This window comes from Leucoraja erinacea, chromosome 16 (assembly GCF_028641065.1).
Source record: "Leucoraja erinacea ecotype New England chromosome 16, Leri_hhj_1, whole genome shotgun sequence".
Classification (NCBI taxonomy): Eukaryota; Metazoa; Chordata; class Chondrichthyes; order Rajiformes; family Rajidae; genus Leucoraja; species Leucoraja erinaceus.
In genome coordinates, this window is record NC_073392.1 from 32,789,053 (window position 1) to 32,807,291 (window position 18,239).

The 18,239-nt window shown below is 43.0% G+C and overlaps 2 protein-coding genes across 2 annotated transcripts in view; both read right to left on the reverse strand.

Annotated features, from left to right (window-relative positions):
• tma7 (translation machinery associated 7 homolog) overlaps nucleotides 1-18,239 on the reverse strand; it is a 242,294-nt gene that overhangs the window by 89,035 nt on the left and 135,020 nt on the right. The window lies entirely within an intron of this gene.
• LOC129704762 (copine-9-like) overlaps nucleotides 1-18,239 on the reverse strand; it is a 362,839-nt gene that overhangs the window by 69,633 nt on the left and 274,967 nt on the right. Inside the window, exons 8-10 of the mRNA XM_055648090.1 lie at nucleotides 11,883-11,986; nucleotides 7,581-7,685; nucleotides 6,601-6,642 (exon numbers count right to left, since the gene is read on the reverse strand). Of these exons, the coding sequence (XP_055504065.1) occupies nucleotides 6,601-6,642; nucleotides 7,581-7,685; nucleotides 11,883-11,986 (251 nt within the window). The remainder of the gene's footprint in view (nucleotides 1-6,600; nucleotides 6,643-7,580; nucleotides 7,686-11,882; nucleotides 11,987-18,239) is intronic.

The following is an 18,239-nucleotide window of genomic DNA, read 5'->3' on the forward strand; positions in this document are numbered from 1 at the left end:
TCTCCTTTCATCAATTTATTACAAGTATATTATGTTGCAACATAACTCTGGTAATTAACCGTTTCAGAACTGGGAGAGGGGTGTGGAAAGATATGAAGTAGGTACATCCCTTTTCTTTTGTGTTCTGTTTTTTCTTTTCTTTTTTTTTTCTTCTCTTCCCCCTTTTTATTTTGCTCTTTCTTTTGGGTTTTTTTATTTTTTTTCTACATCTCTATGGGCTCTTTCTCTTTATCTATTCACAAACTACCAATTGTTAACTTCTGGGGCCTACACATCACTACTTTCCTTAATCTCTTATTTTTTCTTCCCTTCTTGCGTTTATTATTTTTATATTGTTAAATTTAATACAAGAAGTTGTACACGAAATGTATTATGTTATATGCCATGGTTTATACGATGGACATTGCTTCTAATAAAAGTATTTTCAAAAAAGAAATGCCCAGACTAACTCAACAACGGCCTGTACGGACATGAAGATTGGGCACCTAGTCTGACCCTCAGTGCACCCTTGAACGGCATCATGACAGATAAGTAGCAATCAATGTTCAGTTGATGTCCAGTAACTGCCCCAGAGTAAATAATAGTATAAGACCATGTTTTTAGTAGTTTCTTATTGTATGGGAACCCAAACCATTCAAATACAAGGTTGTCTAAATCACGAGCGGAATAGATCGGGTAAAGAACAGTCTCTTGCCCAGAGCAGGGGAATTGAGAACCAGAAGATATAGGTTTAAGGTGAGAAGGGAAAGATTTAATAGGAACATGAACATGACCTGCCGGAAGAGGTAGTTGAGGCAGGTACGTTTGCAACGTTTAAGAAACATTTAGACAGATACATGGCTAGGACAAGTTTAGAGGGAAATGTGCCAAACGCAGGCAGGTGGGACCATTGTAGGTGGGACTTGTTGGCCGGTGTGGGAAAGTTGGACTGAAGGGCCTGTTTCCATGCTGTATGACTCTATGACAATGTGATGGGGCAGTTCAGTTGACATGGGCATGTTGGACAAGGGCCTGTTTCCACGCTGTACGACTCTATGACTCTCTATAACTCTAAATATGTTTTAAAAAACCAGAGGATACACATCCAGGTAGTTTATAAAGAATGAGAAGCATTCTTTAAAACTTTCAATAATTAAAGGACATTAATCTTTGAGCAGTGTGAAACCAGAGGAGTGCATGAATAGTGTGACCTAATTATTGCGTATGGTTATTTGTTTCATTTTTGGATAGCTTTGAAAATATATCTCATGTTGATTAACACAACAGGTAACTTGGGATACAGGAAACAATGATTCTTTCAAATTTCTATCACTGTACAATAGCACAGATAATCCCCAAAGATTTACTCCAAAACACGACTGTAATGGAATGAATATCAACAACCAAAGTTGCTGGCAGACAAACAAAATTCTTATTCTAATTTCTTGCAATTCTGTATTTCTTTCAGTGGCTCAACAAAATGAAATCTGCTTCCTTGTGGGATTGCAAGATATAAACAAATAATTATTGCACCATTTATAGTTCCGCTGACTGAGAAGGCATCTTTCCTTTAGATTTTAAGTCGAATTGAGTTTATTGTTAATATGCACGTCAAATACAAAAACAAATGGCTGATGCATTAAATTTTACATGTAAGCTTTAGTAGTAAATTTTACAAATTTATGTACTGATTGCAGGATAATAATTTCAGTGACCGATCATTATTGAGTCTCCCAGACTGAATTACCGATATATCTATTCTCTCCACTCAATGTTCTGAGTCAGGAGTACAAATTACTGAAATCAGTAAACTGTGCAACCTATGTCGAAACAAAGAACTGCAGATGCTGGTTAATACACAAAAGGACATAAAGTGCTGGAGTAACTCAGCAGGTCAAACAGCATCTCTGGAGAACACGGATAGGTGACGTTTCAGGCTGGGATCCTTGAAGAATCGCGTTTATTGTCACGCGAACAGAGGTACAAGTGAAATGATTTTTTGTCATGTGCTATCCAGTCAGTGGAAAGTATACATGATTACAATCAAGCCATCCAGAGTGCACAATTACTGGATAACATTTAGTGCAAAGTAAAGTTCAGTAAAGGTCGATTAAAGATAGTCAAAGGGTCTCCAATGATGTACATAGCAGCTCATGGCCACTCTCCAGTTGTTGATAGAATGGTTCAGTTGCCTGATATCAGCCGTGAAGAAAGTGTCCCTGAATCTGGAGGTGTGCGTTTTCACACTTCTGTTCCTCGTGCCTATTGGGAGAGGGGAGCAGTGGGAGTGTCCGGGGTGAGACTTATCGTTGATTATGCTGGTGGCCTTGCCGAGGCTGCATGAGGTGTAGATGGAGTGGATGGAAGAGAGGATGGTTTGTGTAATGATCTGGCAACTTCTTGTGGTCTTAGATGGAGGTGTTCCCAAACCATGCTGCGATGCATGCCGATAAAATGGAAAAAACTAATTGGCTTTTATTGTGGGTGGTGGTGGAGGCAGGTGTGTTAGCGACATTAGGCACAATGACATGCAGAGAGTGGAAGGATATGGAATATGTGCAGGTAGATAAGAGTTGGTCTTGGCATCATGTTTTAGCGCAGACATTGGGAGCCGAAGGGCCTGTTCCTGTGGTGTACTGTTCTAAGCTCTATGTTTTAATGCAGAATCAAATTGGTAGCAGGTTAGTGAGGAACATGGCTGACCAGAATAAAATCACTCTGGAAATGCTGGAAAGATATCCGCCATATTAGGTTCAGTCAGTGTGGTGATTTAAATGTCAAACATATTGTTTGCCCATGGCAATACTAGACAACCTGTTCTGGCATCGTCTCCGTTCATTGTTGTAAACACTGTGGCAGGTGTTGGCCTTGACATGACACCACTCTATTGCCTCATTAGTACATGCTTAGAGGAATGTTCATACTCTACTTGCAACAATCGAGAATAGTTTCTCTGGGAGTTGGAGTTTGGGGGATGCTCTATTTCTCCTCCTCTGCTTGACCACTAATATCACGGCACAGAAGTAGAAAACTCTATTTTGTGTTCCTTGGGAATTTTCTCCAGCTTTTGATAAATCAAGCACTTCCACTCTCCCACAAGAGGCCACTGATCAATGCTCTTATACAACACCGTTCACAGTCAACTAGCACAAAGACAACTGGTAGCCCGGAGCCAACAGTTCATTACACACTCTGTTCAATCTGTCTCACTACGTCTCAACCTAAAGCAAAATACCTGCAATGACTCTATACATCCAAGAGTTTGCCTCCCAACGTTTTGCTTTCTGTCATGGAACAGGCATGACAATGTGAATTAATTGAACATTATAGGCATTTAATTGAACGAAGGGTGGCACAATGGCGCAGCAGTAGATTTGCTGCCTTTCAGTGCCAGAGACCAGGGTTCCATCCTGACCCTGGGTACTGTCAGCATGGAGTTTGTACGTTCTCCCTGTGACTGCGTGGGTTTTCTCTGGGTGCTCCGGTTTCCTCCCACACTCCAAAGGCGTACAGGTTTGCGGGTTAATTGGCTTCGGGAAGTTGAAAATTGTCCTGAGTGTGTGTAGGGTGATTGATGGTCGGTGTTGACTTAGTGGTCTATAGGTCCTGTTTCCACGCTGTATCGCTAAAGTCTAAAGATATAAAGTGCTGGAGTAAGTCACCAGGTCAGGTAACATCTCTGGAGATCATGGATAGGTGATTTACTTTAGACTTTAGAGATACAGTGCAGAAACAGGCCGTTTGGCCCGCCGAGTCCGTGCCGACCACTGATCATCTTATACAATAGCACTATCAAACACACTAAGGATAATTTACAAATTTACCAAAGCCAATTAACCTGCAAACCTGTACGTCTTTGGAGTGTGGGAGGAAACTGGAGCACCCGGAGAAAATCCATGTTGTCACAGGGAGAACGTACAAACTCCGTACAGACAGCACTCATAGTCAGGACCGTACCCAGGTCTCCTGCGCTGTAAGGCAACAACTCTACCGCTGCGCCACTGTACTGCCCTGATGTTTCGGGTCAAGGCCCTTCTTCATATTGATTGTCAGGGGGTGAGGGTGGAAAAGAAAGCTGGAAGAGAGGAGAGGCAGGACAAAGCATGGCAGGTAATAGGTGGATGCAGGCGAGGGTTTTAAAACAAATAGGCAGATAGTTGGAACAAAGGGCAGGGATAAAAGCCAAAGGTGTTAGGCAGAATTGAAGAGTTGCAAGTTGTGAAGCTAGAGGGAGGAAAGTAGCAAGTTGGGAGAGGAGAAATAGTTGGGAATCTTGTTGGGGCACAGAGTAGGAGAAGGGGAAAGGGGAGATGTAAAAAGGGGATGTGAAAAGTTTGTTGTCCTTAATACAAACAGAAATGATGAAAACATTTCAGATTGATGACATCCTGTCTGAACCCTGATGAAATGCCATCAAACTGAAACATTAAAGGGCCTGTCCCACGAGCATGTGACTGCATGCGGCAAGCGCGACCAAACCAGAAGCGGGGACCGCGCGGAGGTCGAGTGAGTAACATTAAAATTCGAGCGAAGTCCGCGGGAAGTTCGCGCGTGACGTACGGCGTCGAGGCGGCTGCGGGCCGGCAGGCCGTTGCCACGCGGAATTTTTGAACACGGTCAAATCATGGTGAAATCATTGGACAAAGTCAGCATGGATTTACGAAAGTTAAATATTGTCTGACGAATCTCATAGAATTTTTCGAGGATGTAACTAGTAGCGTGGATAGGGGAGAACCAGTGGATGTGGTGTATCTGGACTTCCAGAAGGCTTTCGACAAGGTCCCACATAAGAGATTAGTATACAAACTTAAAGCACAAGGCATTGGGGGTTCAGTATTGATGTGGATAGAGGACTGGCTGGCAAACAGGAAGCAAAGAGTAGGAGTAAACGGGTCCTTTTCACAATGGCAGGCAGTGACTAGTGGGGGGTACCGCAAGGCTCAGAGCTGGGACCCCAGGTATTTACAATATATATTAATGATCTGGATGATTGAATTGAAGGAAATATCTCCAAGTTTGCGGATGACACTAAGCTGGGGGGCAGTGTTAGCTGTGAGGAGGATGCTAGGAGACTGCAGGGTGACTTGGATAGGCTGGGTGTGTGGGCAAATGTTTGGCAGATGCAGTATAATGTGGATAAATGTGAGGTTATCCATTTTGGTGGCAAAAACAGGAAAGCAGACTATTATCTAAATGGTGGCCGATTGGGAAAGGGGGAGATGCAGCGAGACCTAGGTGTCATGGTACACCAGTCATTGAAGGTAGGCATGAGTGCAGCAGCAGTTCAAATGGTATGTTAGCTTTATTGCAAAAGGATTTGAGTATAGGAGCAGGGAGGTTCTACTAGTACATGGTGGCCCTGGAGTATTTGTTTTGGCTGAGGAAGGACATTATTGCCATAGAGGGAGTGCAGAGACGGTTCACCAGTCTGATTCCTGGGATGTCAGGACTGTCTTATGAAGAAAGACTGGATAGACTTGGTTTATACTCTCTAGAATTTAGAAGATTGAGAGGGGATCTTATAGAAACTTACAAAATTCTTAAGGGGTTGGACAGGCTAGATGCAGGAAGATTGTTCCTGATGTTAGGGAAGTCCAGGACAAGGGGTCACAGCTTAAGGATAAGGGGGAAATCCTTTAAAACTGAGATGAGAAGAACTTTTTTCACACAGAGAGTGGTGAATCTCTGGAACTCTCTGCCACAGAGGGTAGTTGAGGCCAGTTCATATGGCTATATTTAAGAGGGAGTTAGATGTGGCCCTTGTGGCTAAGGGGATCAGGGGGTATGGAGAGAAGGCAGGTACGGGATACTGAGTTGGATGATCAGCCATGATCATATTGAATGGCGGTGCAGGCTCGAATGGCCGAATGGCCTACTCCTGCACCTAATTTCTATGTTTCTATGTCAGTTTTTCGGAGCCTCGTGCGATGCCGGGACCAGCTCCCTACAACTCCGGCGATCAAAGTGGGACCGGCTCCGCGAGGCCGGACGGCTCAAGCGACCACGTTAGGTCGCGCTTGCCGCATGGAGTCGCATGCTCGTGGGACAGGCCCTTCATTCTCTTTCTCTGAAGATAGATGCAAAATGCTGGAGTAACTTAGTGGGTCAGGCAGCAGCTCGGGAGAAAAGGAATAGGTGACGTTTCAGTCTGAAGAAGGGTTTCGGTCTGAAAAGTCACCCATTCCTTTTCTCCAGAGATGCCGCATGATCCGCTGAGTTACTCCAGCATTTTGTGTCTATCTTCAGTGTAAACCATCTTCTGCAGTTCCTTCCAACACAATTTTCTCTTTCTCTCCACTGAAGCTGCCTGGCCTGCTAATTATTTCCACTTTCTCTGTAACTGTGTGGATCTGTCGTTGGATAATATAAATGGCAGGAGAATTCCTCCTGAAACTCGTGACAAATTTACCATCAGCAACCCTGGTCATCTGGGTCATTTACCTGCCCTCTGAGATTGAGGAGACGGTGCCTTCATTTGAGAGGAAAACAGTCGCACAAACAGGACAGGGAAGTCGGGAAAAGGCCAGGAAAATAATTTTGAAGAACAGGCACCAACTAAAATCAATTCTGTGACTATTCTGCACAGATCTGACCAATTGTAGGAATTCTTGAGAAACTTACCTGCCATCCCGATCCCAGTCATAGACATCCACCTTCACCGTTCTAAAGCAAAATGGTGACAAAAACAGATGCCTGGTATTAGTACAAGTGTTGACATCAGGTCATAGAGCTGTAGAGCATGGAAACAGGCCCTTCTGCCCAATGTGTCCATACCGGGCTAGTCCCATTTGCCTGCATTTGGTCCATAGCCCTTGACACCCTCCATGTCCATGGATCTGCTTGCCTTTCCCATGGCTGTGTTTTATTACAAGAAGGCAGTAGAATTGTTGCCTTACAGCGGCAGAGACCTGGTTTCGATCCTGACCACGAGTGCTGTCTGTACGATGATTGTACGTTTTCCCCGTGAGCACGAAGGGTTTTTCCGGGCGCTCTGGTGTTCTCCAACACTCCAAAGATGTGCAGGTTTGTAGATTAATTGGCGTTGGTAAAATTGTAAATTGTCCCTAGCGTGTAGGATAGTGCTACTGTGTACGGGGTTATTGGTGGTCAGTGCAGACTCGGTGGGCCTACAAACCTGTACGTCCTTGGAATGTGGGAGGAAACACCTGGAGAAAACCCACGCAGTCCAGGTAGAACTTGAAAATCTATTTCAGACAGCACCTGTTGTCAGGATCAAACACGGGTCTCTGGCGCTGTAAGGCAGCAACTCTACCGCTGTGCCACGGGGCCATCTCTTCGGCCCACATTGTCCACGGCGACTGTCGGCACACTGGGCTAGTTCCACTTGCCTGCATTTGGCCCAGAGTCCTCTATACCCTTTCTATCCATAGATCCATTTGACTTTCCCTTGACTGTGTTTTATAACCAGAAGCATTTCAACTTCTTCCATTATTTCAAAAGATGAAATAGTCCTGGAATCTGTTAGTAATGAGTTTTGGATGAGTTGGTGAAGGGTTGATGATGGGACAGGGAGGGGAGGAGGGGAAAGTTTGAAGTAGCTTAGGTTAAAAGAAAGCACAGCAGCTACTTCACATACTGACCTGTCATAGTCCCCATTGCAGAGAGCTCGGACTGGGATGGTGAACGGCTGCCAGACTGGGTTCAGTGTGTTCTTCACCACTTCCGTTTTGTGGCAGATGGTAAACCTGAGAGAGGGAGGGAGCAGGAGACAGACATGTGCATAGTGATAGTAAACCTGGGAGAGAGAGAGAAATGGCAGGTGGAGGGGCAATGAAGAAAGGGGGAGGGCTGTGAGAAGTGTACCTATACTGGAAAATCAACATGCGACAGAAGGGCCGTAGATATGAATGCAGAACAGAACTATACTGATCACTGGTAACATCATAAACTCATTTCACCTGCTGATGATGCAACATAGAGGAAGCGAGGCAAATCTTCCCTCTGTTATAGTGAAACGAGATAGTGGGGGAACAAGAGGAGGGTAGAGAGGGGTAAGAAAGAAAGTGAGATAGCGAGATAGAGTTAGATATTGTTAGAAAGAGAGATAGAGAAAGAGACAGATAGAGACAAAGATAGTGAGTTAGAGAGAGCGAGAGGTGGATGACATATAGATAGAAATAGATAGTAAATATAGTAGTTAGATATAGTGATATAGACATATAGAGACAGATAGATAGACAGACAGACAGACAGACAGACAGACAGACAGACAGACAGACAGACAGATAGATAGATAGATAGATAGATAGATAGATAGATAGATAGATAGATAGATAGATAGATAGATAGATAGATAGATAGATAGAGAAAGAAAGAGAGGGAACTGTTAATAGAGAAAAAGAAAGGGGTAGAAAAATAAAGAAAAAAGAGACATAAAGTGATAAAGATGGGGGTGAAAAAGAGAGGGAAAACAAAGAAAGGGAAAGAGAGAACAAAGTAAAAGAGAGAGTGGTGGGGAGAGAGAGGGGCAGAGAGAGAAAGGTAGATATGCGAGAGAGTGGTGTCAACTGAGAAAGTTATGCCAACATAGTCAGAACAACTCCAAAATTTAATAGTAAACCTGAAAAGTTCAAAAGACGGCAGAAAAGCAGCAGTCTGGGTAGAGTCTGGAGCTAAAAAACTATCTGTTGTAGGAACTCAACGGGTCATGCAGCATCAGCGTAAGGAAATGAACAGGCGACAATTCAGGTCACATGAACCTCATCTGAAGTCCAAGAAGCTTGGTGCTCACACCTTCCATCATTGGCGTGCCCCTGCTGCCCTGATTGTCACCAGATTGCAATAACGTACCAATATGTATTTCAACCCCTCCCAACCTCCACCCCCACCAGTGCCCTCAAAACACACAACTGACACAATGTGACAAAAAAAGTGAAGGATGGACAATGTAGACTAAATGGCATGGTCCTAAAGGAGTAAATGTGTGTAAATCCTTGAAAGTGGAATGTGGTTTGCCATATAGAACCTGGGATTCATAAATAGAGGCGCAATGTACAAAACCAGGGAATCTTTATAAAACAGGCGTTAGCACACAATTCTGGTCACTATTTTAGGTGCGACCAAAAGGACACAAAGAGACCACAGAAGAGACAGGGATGAGGGAATCCAGATATATGCTTAGGCTGAGGTAGGGCTGTTGTAAGTTTATTGTCTTGTGTACCGAGGTGCAGTGAAAAGCTTTTGTTCCTGGCTAACCAGTCAGCGGAAAGATAATACATGATTACAATTCAGCCATTCACAGTGTACAGATACATGATAAAGGGAATAACATGAATACACTTCAGTGCAAGATAAAGCCCGTAAAGTCCGATCAAAGGTAGTCTGATGGTGACCAATGAGGTAGATAAGGGTTCAGGATTGCTCTCCAGTTGGGGTAGGATGGTTCAGTTGCCTGTGAACAGCTGGGAAGAAAGTGTCACTAAATCTGGAGGTGGTCGTTTTCACACTTCTATACCTTCAGCCCGATGTTCTTGTAGCACAGACAGTTGAGAGGAAATATGATAGAGATGTACAACGTCATTACTGATTTAGATCAGTTAAATCGAAGGAGGCAGTTTCAATTAAAAGATAATTCAAAGATCAAATGGCACGTTTTTCAAAATTTTGGACAAAAGGTGCAGTGAGAGCTCACTAACTGTGAGGATGGTGGAAACAGTCCATGAGCACCATTAAATGAAAAGTGAATAGGAACAGCAAAATGGGCGAGGGTTAGGACTGACAGGATTGTTCTCATCAGCTGCCAGCATGGGAAAGATGGGCCGATTGGCTTCCTTCTCCATGTGATCAATTCTATGAAAAAAGACACTCAACGGGTCAGACAGCATCTCTGGTGAACATGGATAGGTGACAAAATTCAGGTCTGGATTCTTTAGAGATTGACGAATGAACCCGACCTGAATTGTCACCTATCCATGTTCTCCAGAGACGCTGCCTAACTCGCTAAGTTACTGCAGCACTTTGTGCCTTTTTTTTCTTGTAAACTGCATCTGCAGTTCCTTGTTTCTACTTGTCAATTCAGGAGATAGACACAAAATACTGGCGTAACTTAGCAGGTCAGGCAACAACTCTGGAGAAAAGGAATAGGTGGTGCTTCGGGTCGAGACCTTCCTTCAGACTGGGTTCTCCCAATTCTGTGGTTCTCTGATCCTCCAAGTCATGCCCCCATTTTGTGAAGAGATACAGCACATAGTGGGAACATCCCTGAGACATAATAACGCTGCATCAAATGAAGAACTTAACAAACAGTATGATAGTCAAAGCTAAGGTACAAAACCATTGTGGCTTTACGTGATTGAAAGATGGAAATGGAAACAGGGTATTTATAAGCTTGGTAAGAAAGATATGGAAGAGTGACAGTTAATCCCATGGAAGATACAAACAGTAATGTTAACTTGAAGGAGAGAATTACGAAAGTGAGAGAGATACAAACACTGAAATTCAGTCCCTGTAATTTCATGTAAATTGCCGCTGCCTTGGATTATATAAATATTTCATCAATGCTACTTCCTACACCCTCTGCAGACAGAATGGTGACTAAATTGCTGCCTCACGTGTATATTGCACTCTCAAGATACAGGGGAAATTCTGGAATATTTTAAGATGTGAATCATTGTTCACTCTTTCCGCACAATTAAGTCCTTTGACGCTGATAGGAGGCACAAAATTCAACATGACAGTCAGAGATAGTCTGTGTTTCTGCCACATTTGATACTAGATACTCCACAGTGGTACATGTTTCTTGTGATTATTTTCACATAATTCATATTTTTTTTCATGAATTGTTAATTCCATAGATTTCAACAAAGTCCCAGGTGAGGTTTCTAATGTGCAAGGGTGACGTGGGGGGTGTAGAATCAATGATGGGGAGTGTGGTTTCCTGAAATTAGAAATTAAATCTATTATTCTTCAGAAGATAGACACTCTATAAAATGCTGCAGTAACTGAAGAAGGGTCTCGACCCGAAACGTCACCCATTCCTTCCATCCAGGGATGCTGCCTGTCCCGCTGAGTTACCCGACATTTTATGTCTATCTTCAGTTTAAACCACCATCTGCAGTTCCTTCCTACACATTTTCCCTATTATTCGGTTTAAAATGAGCTTTATTTTGAGGTGATTGCAAATGTAACTTTTGAGTGAAGAGCCAAAAATGGTGGAAATTGGAACTAAAAACAGAGAATGCTGGAACTACTCTCTAGACTGACCTGGGAGTGATTCGTGGGGCAGTGATGTGGGCTATTACATTGCTTCCACACACATAACGGACATTTCTGAAGATAGACACAAAACGCTGGAGTAACTCAGTGGGACAGGCAGCATCTCTGGAGGGAAGGAATGGGTGACATTTCGCGTTGAGACCCTTCTTATTTCTGAGGTTGATATCCCAAGTCCTTGAGACAACAGATTTGCATTGAGGAACATTTGAAGGAACACTGCTCTCTTTAGCTCATATTGAGCGTTGACCAACTCTTTAACGTTTTCTCCCCAACTGCCTGCACTGTAGAAGTTCGTTCGGATAAAAGTCCAACATACCCCATCTAAACGGCCACTTACCTCCTTTTGGCCCATATCCCTCTAAACCATGTACCTGTCTAAACGTTTCTTCAAGGTGAAGTCTAAAGAAGGGTCCTGACCCAGAATGTCGCCTGCCCATTCCATCCCCAGATACTACCTGACCCACTGAGTTTCTCCAGCACTTTGTGTTTTGCTCAAGGATAAGAAGAGGCTTGGTTAGTCAGGAGAAGTGTAGCATTCTGAAAATGTACTCAAAATGTTACCTGTTTGCTTTGGCTAGTTGTAATCTCATTTCATTCTGTTAGGCTTAAAGTGGAGATTAGTTTGAAATGTGTGTAAGCAATAATTGACATTATAAGTGAGCACTTACGTTCCATCTTCATTGCTTCGATAAAAGACCAAAAACGGATCCGATTTTCCAAAGAAATCCTTCTTATCCAGCTTGTTAGCGCAGAGTTGCATTGTTGCAATGTCCTGTAAATCAAACAGTTTTGGGTAAGAGTTATTAGATCCACACTGATCTGTGGCAAAGAAGCAGATTGATCAATATTTATGTTCCATACAACCCTTCTCCCATCTTACATTATCTCCAGATAGTCACATAATGCTGGGGGAACTCAGTAGGCCAAGCAACTTCACTGGAGAAAAGGAATAGGTGACCCTTCTTCAGACAGAAACGTCGCCCGTTCCTTTTCTCCAGGGATGATGCCTGACTTGGTGAGTTACTGCAGCATGTTGTGTCTATCTTCTGTGTAAACCAGCATCTGCAGTTCCTCCCTTACATTATCTCAACCTGTCAACATAACCTTTTATTTTCTTTCTCGCTCACATCATTACCCAGCTTTTCCTTAAATGATTCTTAAGCCTCCGTGGTCCTCTCTTCATTGTGCAGGAAATGGGTCCAATTACCAATTGTAAAATCGACTGTAGTGTGTAGGATATTGCTTGTGTATGAGGATGATCACTGATCGGCGTGGACTTGGTGGACCTGAGGGCCCGTTTCCACCCTGGATCTCTAAAGTCTAAGCAGAGGATGGACAAACTTGGACTTTTTTTATCTGGAGCGTTACAGGTTGATGGCCAACCTGATGGATGTATATACAATTATAAAATGTATAGTTAGGGTGGACAGTCTAGGTCCTTTTTCCCTGAGTGGAAATCTCAAATAGTAAAATGGTTTAAGGTAAGTCAAAGTGTGGGGAAGCTTAATGGATGTGTGCAAAGCAAGTTTTTAACACAGTGTAGTATATTCCTGGAACGCACTGTAGGGAAGGTAGAGGAAGTTGACATGATAGCAACATTTACGAGGCATTTAAACAGACACATGAGGACACAGGGTATAGAGAGATACAGACCATGTGCAGGCAGATGGGATTAGTTACATTGGCCTCATGGTTGGCGTAGACTTCACGGGTCTGATCCAAGATAAAATTAATACCCTTCAGTGCACTTACTGTGTAATTCCATTGCTGATGCAAATTGGATTTGCTTTTTGCTGGCAATGCAATTATAGTTCAATGAATTTGATCTCACTCGCGAAAAACGGAGCAAATGTGACTGCAAGTCAGTTTGAATTTTTCAAACACAATTGATCTCCACGGATGCTAAGCAAGACCAGCTTTGCACTTTGCACTGGTGCAGAATGGTGAATGGAACTGCTAAAAGCAAAAGAAGGATTGATTTGAGACAGACTGTCACTAAATGTCAAGTTCTGTCTCACAAATGTGGATAGTCGTTTTTGATCAAATAATAGTTTCTGTATTTGTGAACAGTATAAGAGGAAACATTCTGATCAAATTTCCGAATAAAAGGACGTACCTTTAGCAGGGAGATGAGGAGGAATTTCTTTAGTCAGAGGGCGGTGAATCTGTGGAATTCATTGCAACAGAAGGCTGCAGAGGCCAAGATATGGATCTTTTTAAGGTGGAGATTGACAGATTCTTGATTAGTACAGATGTCAAGGGGGAGAAGGCAGGAGAATGGGTTTGTGAGGGAAGGATAGATAAGCCATGATTGAATGGTGGAGTATACTCAATGGGCCGAATGACCTACTTCTGCTCCTATGACTTATGAATTTATGAAATTCAGACATGATATTGAAGGAATTGCATGTATCGGAGATTAGATTGAAGAAACAAAGCAGAGATTTATGATTGACAAATATTTTTTTCCAGAATGAAAGATGTAAACAATAATGTGCAATGAAGGTTAACTCTAAGACCAGCGTTCTCTCGGGCACTGTGTCAACATTTCCAAATAACAGAAAACAGCAGACTTGGTCGATTATGAAGAGATTTGGCTGTGAATTTTGGCATGCATGGAATACAGATGAAATCTACCACAAAGAAATCACCTGATACATTTGATCAAGAAGAATAGAGAGAGAGAATAAACCAAAAATCAACTCTTAGTGGGGAAAGAATAGAGAAAAATGGTCTGAGGTTAATTTTTTTACAAAACCCCATCTGGATTGGAGGATTTAGGAATAAGGAAATTAACTTGATGAGGATATTGTCAGGACTCGAGGGCCTGAGCCATAGGGAGAGGTTAAGCAGGGTGGGACTCTATTCTTTGGAACACAGAGAGGATGAGGGGTGATCTTATAGAGGTGTCCAAAATTATGAGAGGTAAATGCACAGTCTTTTGCCCAGAGTCGGGGGATCGAGAACCCAAGGACATAGATTTAAGGTGAAGGGGAGAAAAATTTAATGGGAATTTGAGGGGTACGTTTTTTACCTAAAGGATGGTGGGTGTATGGAAGGAACTGCCAGAGGAGGTAGTTGAGGCAGTTACTATCACAACATGTTGAGAAACATTTTGACAGGTACATGGAGAGGATTGGTTTTGAGGGATATGGGCCAAACTAATTTAGACGGGGCATGTCGGTTGGCTTGGGCTTGTTGGGCTGAAGGGCCTGTTTCTACACTGTATGACTCTATGTCTGACCTGCTGAGTTCCTCCAGCACTTTGCGTTTTGCTCAAAATTCCAGTATTTGCAGTTCCGTGTGTTTCCATTTTCATAACACTTCTTCGGATCAATCGATCACTCATTATTTCCTTCCTGGGTACATTTCCTTCCTAGTTGGGCCGAAGGGCCTGTTTTCACATTGAATGACTCTGACTCTATGACTGCCACCAAGAAGGACAATGGTAGCGGATGCACCACCTCCTCCAAGCAGAACAGTGTCTGGACTTGGAAACCTCGGCCAGTCCTTCATTCTCTCTGCGTTTAAATCCTGGAGCTCCCCTTCCCTACAGCAGCATGGGAGTATCTTCACCAGAAGGAAGTGGTGCAGTTTAAAAGGTGGTTCACTACCACCATCTCTTGGGTGACTGAGTATGAGGAGAAATATTGGTGTTGATGGTGAGGCCCAGATCCCACAAATTAATAAATTAAAACTCAGCTGTACGTGGAACAGAAAGTTAAACAGTAACTTAGTTAGAAGACAAATTATTGAACCATTGCAATTAGAGTAGATTAAAACATTCAGGTTGAGGGATAATTGGTTTGGGATCAGCTCCATCCAAGACAACGGGAAATTGCAGAGAATTGTGGATGCAGCCCAGACCATCACACAAACCATTTTCTTACCTCCAGTTCCCTCCCCTGTTCTTACTGTTTGAAGAAGGGTTCTGACCTGAAGCGTCACACATACTTTGTCTCTAGAGATGTCGCCCGACACGCTGAGTTGCTCCAGCACTTTGTGTCTATCTTCCGTATAAACCAGCATCTGCAGTTCCTTTCTGCACACAAACCAGCCTCCCCTCCATCTACATTCACACGGCCTCAGCAAGGCTGCCAGCATAATCAAGAATCAGTCTGACCCCTCACTCCCTCTTCTCTCCTCTCCCATCGGGCAGGAGGTACAGAAGCTTGAAAACGCATTCCTCCAGATTCACAGAAAGTTTCTTCCCAGCTTTGAACAGGCAGCCGAATGGTTCTCTCATCAGCGAGAGTGCAACCCTGACCTTCCATCTACCTCACTGGTGATCTTTGAACTATCTTCAATCAGACTTTATCAGACTTCGATACTATATCTTTGCACTAAATGTGGTGCCCTTTATCCTTTGTCCGTGCACTGTGGACGACTCGATTATAATCATGTGTAGTCCTTTCTTTGCATGGATAGCACATGAAAAAGAAGCCTTTCGCTGTCCCTTGGTACATGTGACAATAATACATTAAACTCTATTGACATCCATATTGACAACTTTAAAAAAATGAAAGGGTGGGAGGTAAATGGAATGAGCTGCCAGAAAAGGTAGTGAAGGCAAATGCTATCCCAACGTTTCAAAAACATTTGGACAGGAACATGATGGATAGGATAGGTTTAGAGGGATATGGACCAAATGCAGTGTAGATGAGACTAGTGTATGTGGGGCATTATGGTGATGTTGGTCGGCATGGGCAAGTTGGGCTGAAGGGCCTGTTGGAACGCTGTATGACCATGACTATAAAGTAAACTAAACTAGTTGGACATTGGGGAATGGTGCAGCAATGTGGTTGAATGCATAATTCTTTAAGAGAAACTTTGAACAAAACGGACCTTTACTGCAAAATCCCACAATACGATGAAACACAAAAGGGCCAAAGAGAGCCAATTGTCACCAGGAGAAGCTGTGAAAGATCAGATATATCTATGAGCTGTCAAAAGCTTTCCAAATGGTTGAGACTGTTTGTCTCTGGGCTTGATTGTTATGACTTTGAGTTGTGCTGGAGCCCACAGCATTTTAATAAATGCCCTTTCTCTGGAGTTAATTACAGTCCAATGCACTATGTATTATTCGGAACAAATTCCTCCAAATCTGAAATGCCGTAGGTTCTATAAACCGATCAGAGGTTTTTTTCTGGTTTGAAATGTTAAATTGAAAGAAATCCTCCCAACAGCCCCAGAGAAAGGAAAAGTACTTTTCTTCCAGGGTTTGAGCAGAGGGCGGGACATCTGTGTGAAATAAACAAGGGCAAGTGATAATTGGATGACTATGCTTTGTAAAAGGGTGCCTAATGAACTGAAATAAATGAAGTGGGATAAAGCTGAATATTGAAATAAAATTGTGTAAAATAGTTTTGCCAGACAAGCCACAGAATGGAAATTGCTTACATTTATTTCAAGAGGAAAGGGATGTAATGTTGAGGCTTTATAAGGCTCTGGTCTGACCCCATTTGGAGTACTGTGAGGAAGGATGTGCTGGTTCTGGAGAGGGTTCAAAGGAGGTTCTGAAGAATCATCCCAGGAATGAGTGGGTTACCATATGATGAACGTTTGATGGTACTGGGTCTGTACTCGCTGACGTTTAGCAGGATGAGGGGACCCCTCGTTGAAACTTACCGACTCTTATAGGTGGAGAGGATGTTTCCACTAGTGGGAAAGTCTAGGACCAGAGGTCACAGCCTCAGAATTAAAGGACATTCCTTCAGAAAGGAAATGAGGATTTCTTTTGTCAGAGGGTGATGAATCTGTGGAATATTTTGCCACTGAAGGCTGTGGAGGCGAAGCCATATAAACATATAACAATTACAGCACGGAAACAGGCCATCTCGGCCCTACAAATCCGTGCCGAACAACTTTTTTTTCCCTTGGTCCCACCTGCCTGCACTCATACCATAACCCTCCATTCCCTTCTCATCCATATGCCTATCCAATTTATTTTTAAATGATACCAACGAACCTGCCTCCACCACTTCCACTGGAAGCTCATTCCACACCGCTACCACTCTCTGAGTAAAGAAGTTCCCCCTCATGTTACCCCTAAACTTCTGTCCCTTAATTGTGAAGTCATGTCCTCTTGTTTGAATCTTCCCTAATCTCAAAGGGAAAAGCTGATCCACGTCAACTCTGTCTATCCCTCTCATCATTTTAAAGACCTCTATCAAGTCCCCCCTTAACCTTCTGCGCTCCAGAGAATAAAGACCTAACTTATTCAACCTTTCTCTGTAAATTAGTTGTTTAAACCCAGGCAACATTCTAGTAAAGCCAATTGATATTTTTAAGGCAGAGATAGATAGATTCTTGATTAATACAGGTGCCAGGGGTTATGGGGAGAAGGCAGGAGAATGGGGTTAGGAGGGAGAGATCCATCAGCCATGATTGAAAATGGCAGAGTAGACTTGATGAGCCGAATCGCCTTATTCTGCTCTTATCCCATTATGACCATGTGACCTTAAATTGAATTAACATTCAATTGGATGTATGTACGAAGGAACTGCAGATGCTGGTTTACACCAAAGATAGACACAAAATGCTGGAGTAATTCAGTGGGTCAGGTGGCATCCCTGGAGAAAATGAATAGGAGACGTTTCGGGTCAAGACCCTTCAGATTGAGATTCTTGGGAGAGGGAAACTAGAGGTGTGAAAAGGTAAAAAGAACAGATAAATGAAAGTCATGAAAAGAACAAATCAAAGCCAGCAACAATGATCAAGGAAATGTGGAGCCCACAATGGTCCATTGTTGGCTGTGGAGAAGGTGACACAAGCAGTGAAATTAGGCAGGACGACAGTGAAACTAGTAGAACGACTGTGGTAGGGGAGGGACAGAGAGAAAGGGGATGCAAGGTTTTCTTGAATTTGGAGAAATCAATATTCATACCACTGGGTTGTAACTGGATTTTCCTCAGCCCGTCAAACTAATAATCCGTTAATCAAAAGTTTCAACATATATGAGTATTTTGAATTTGAAGTCAGAATGAGAGATGGAAAAATAGTTTCATTTTCAAATGTAACAGAAA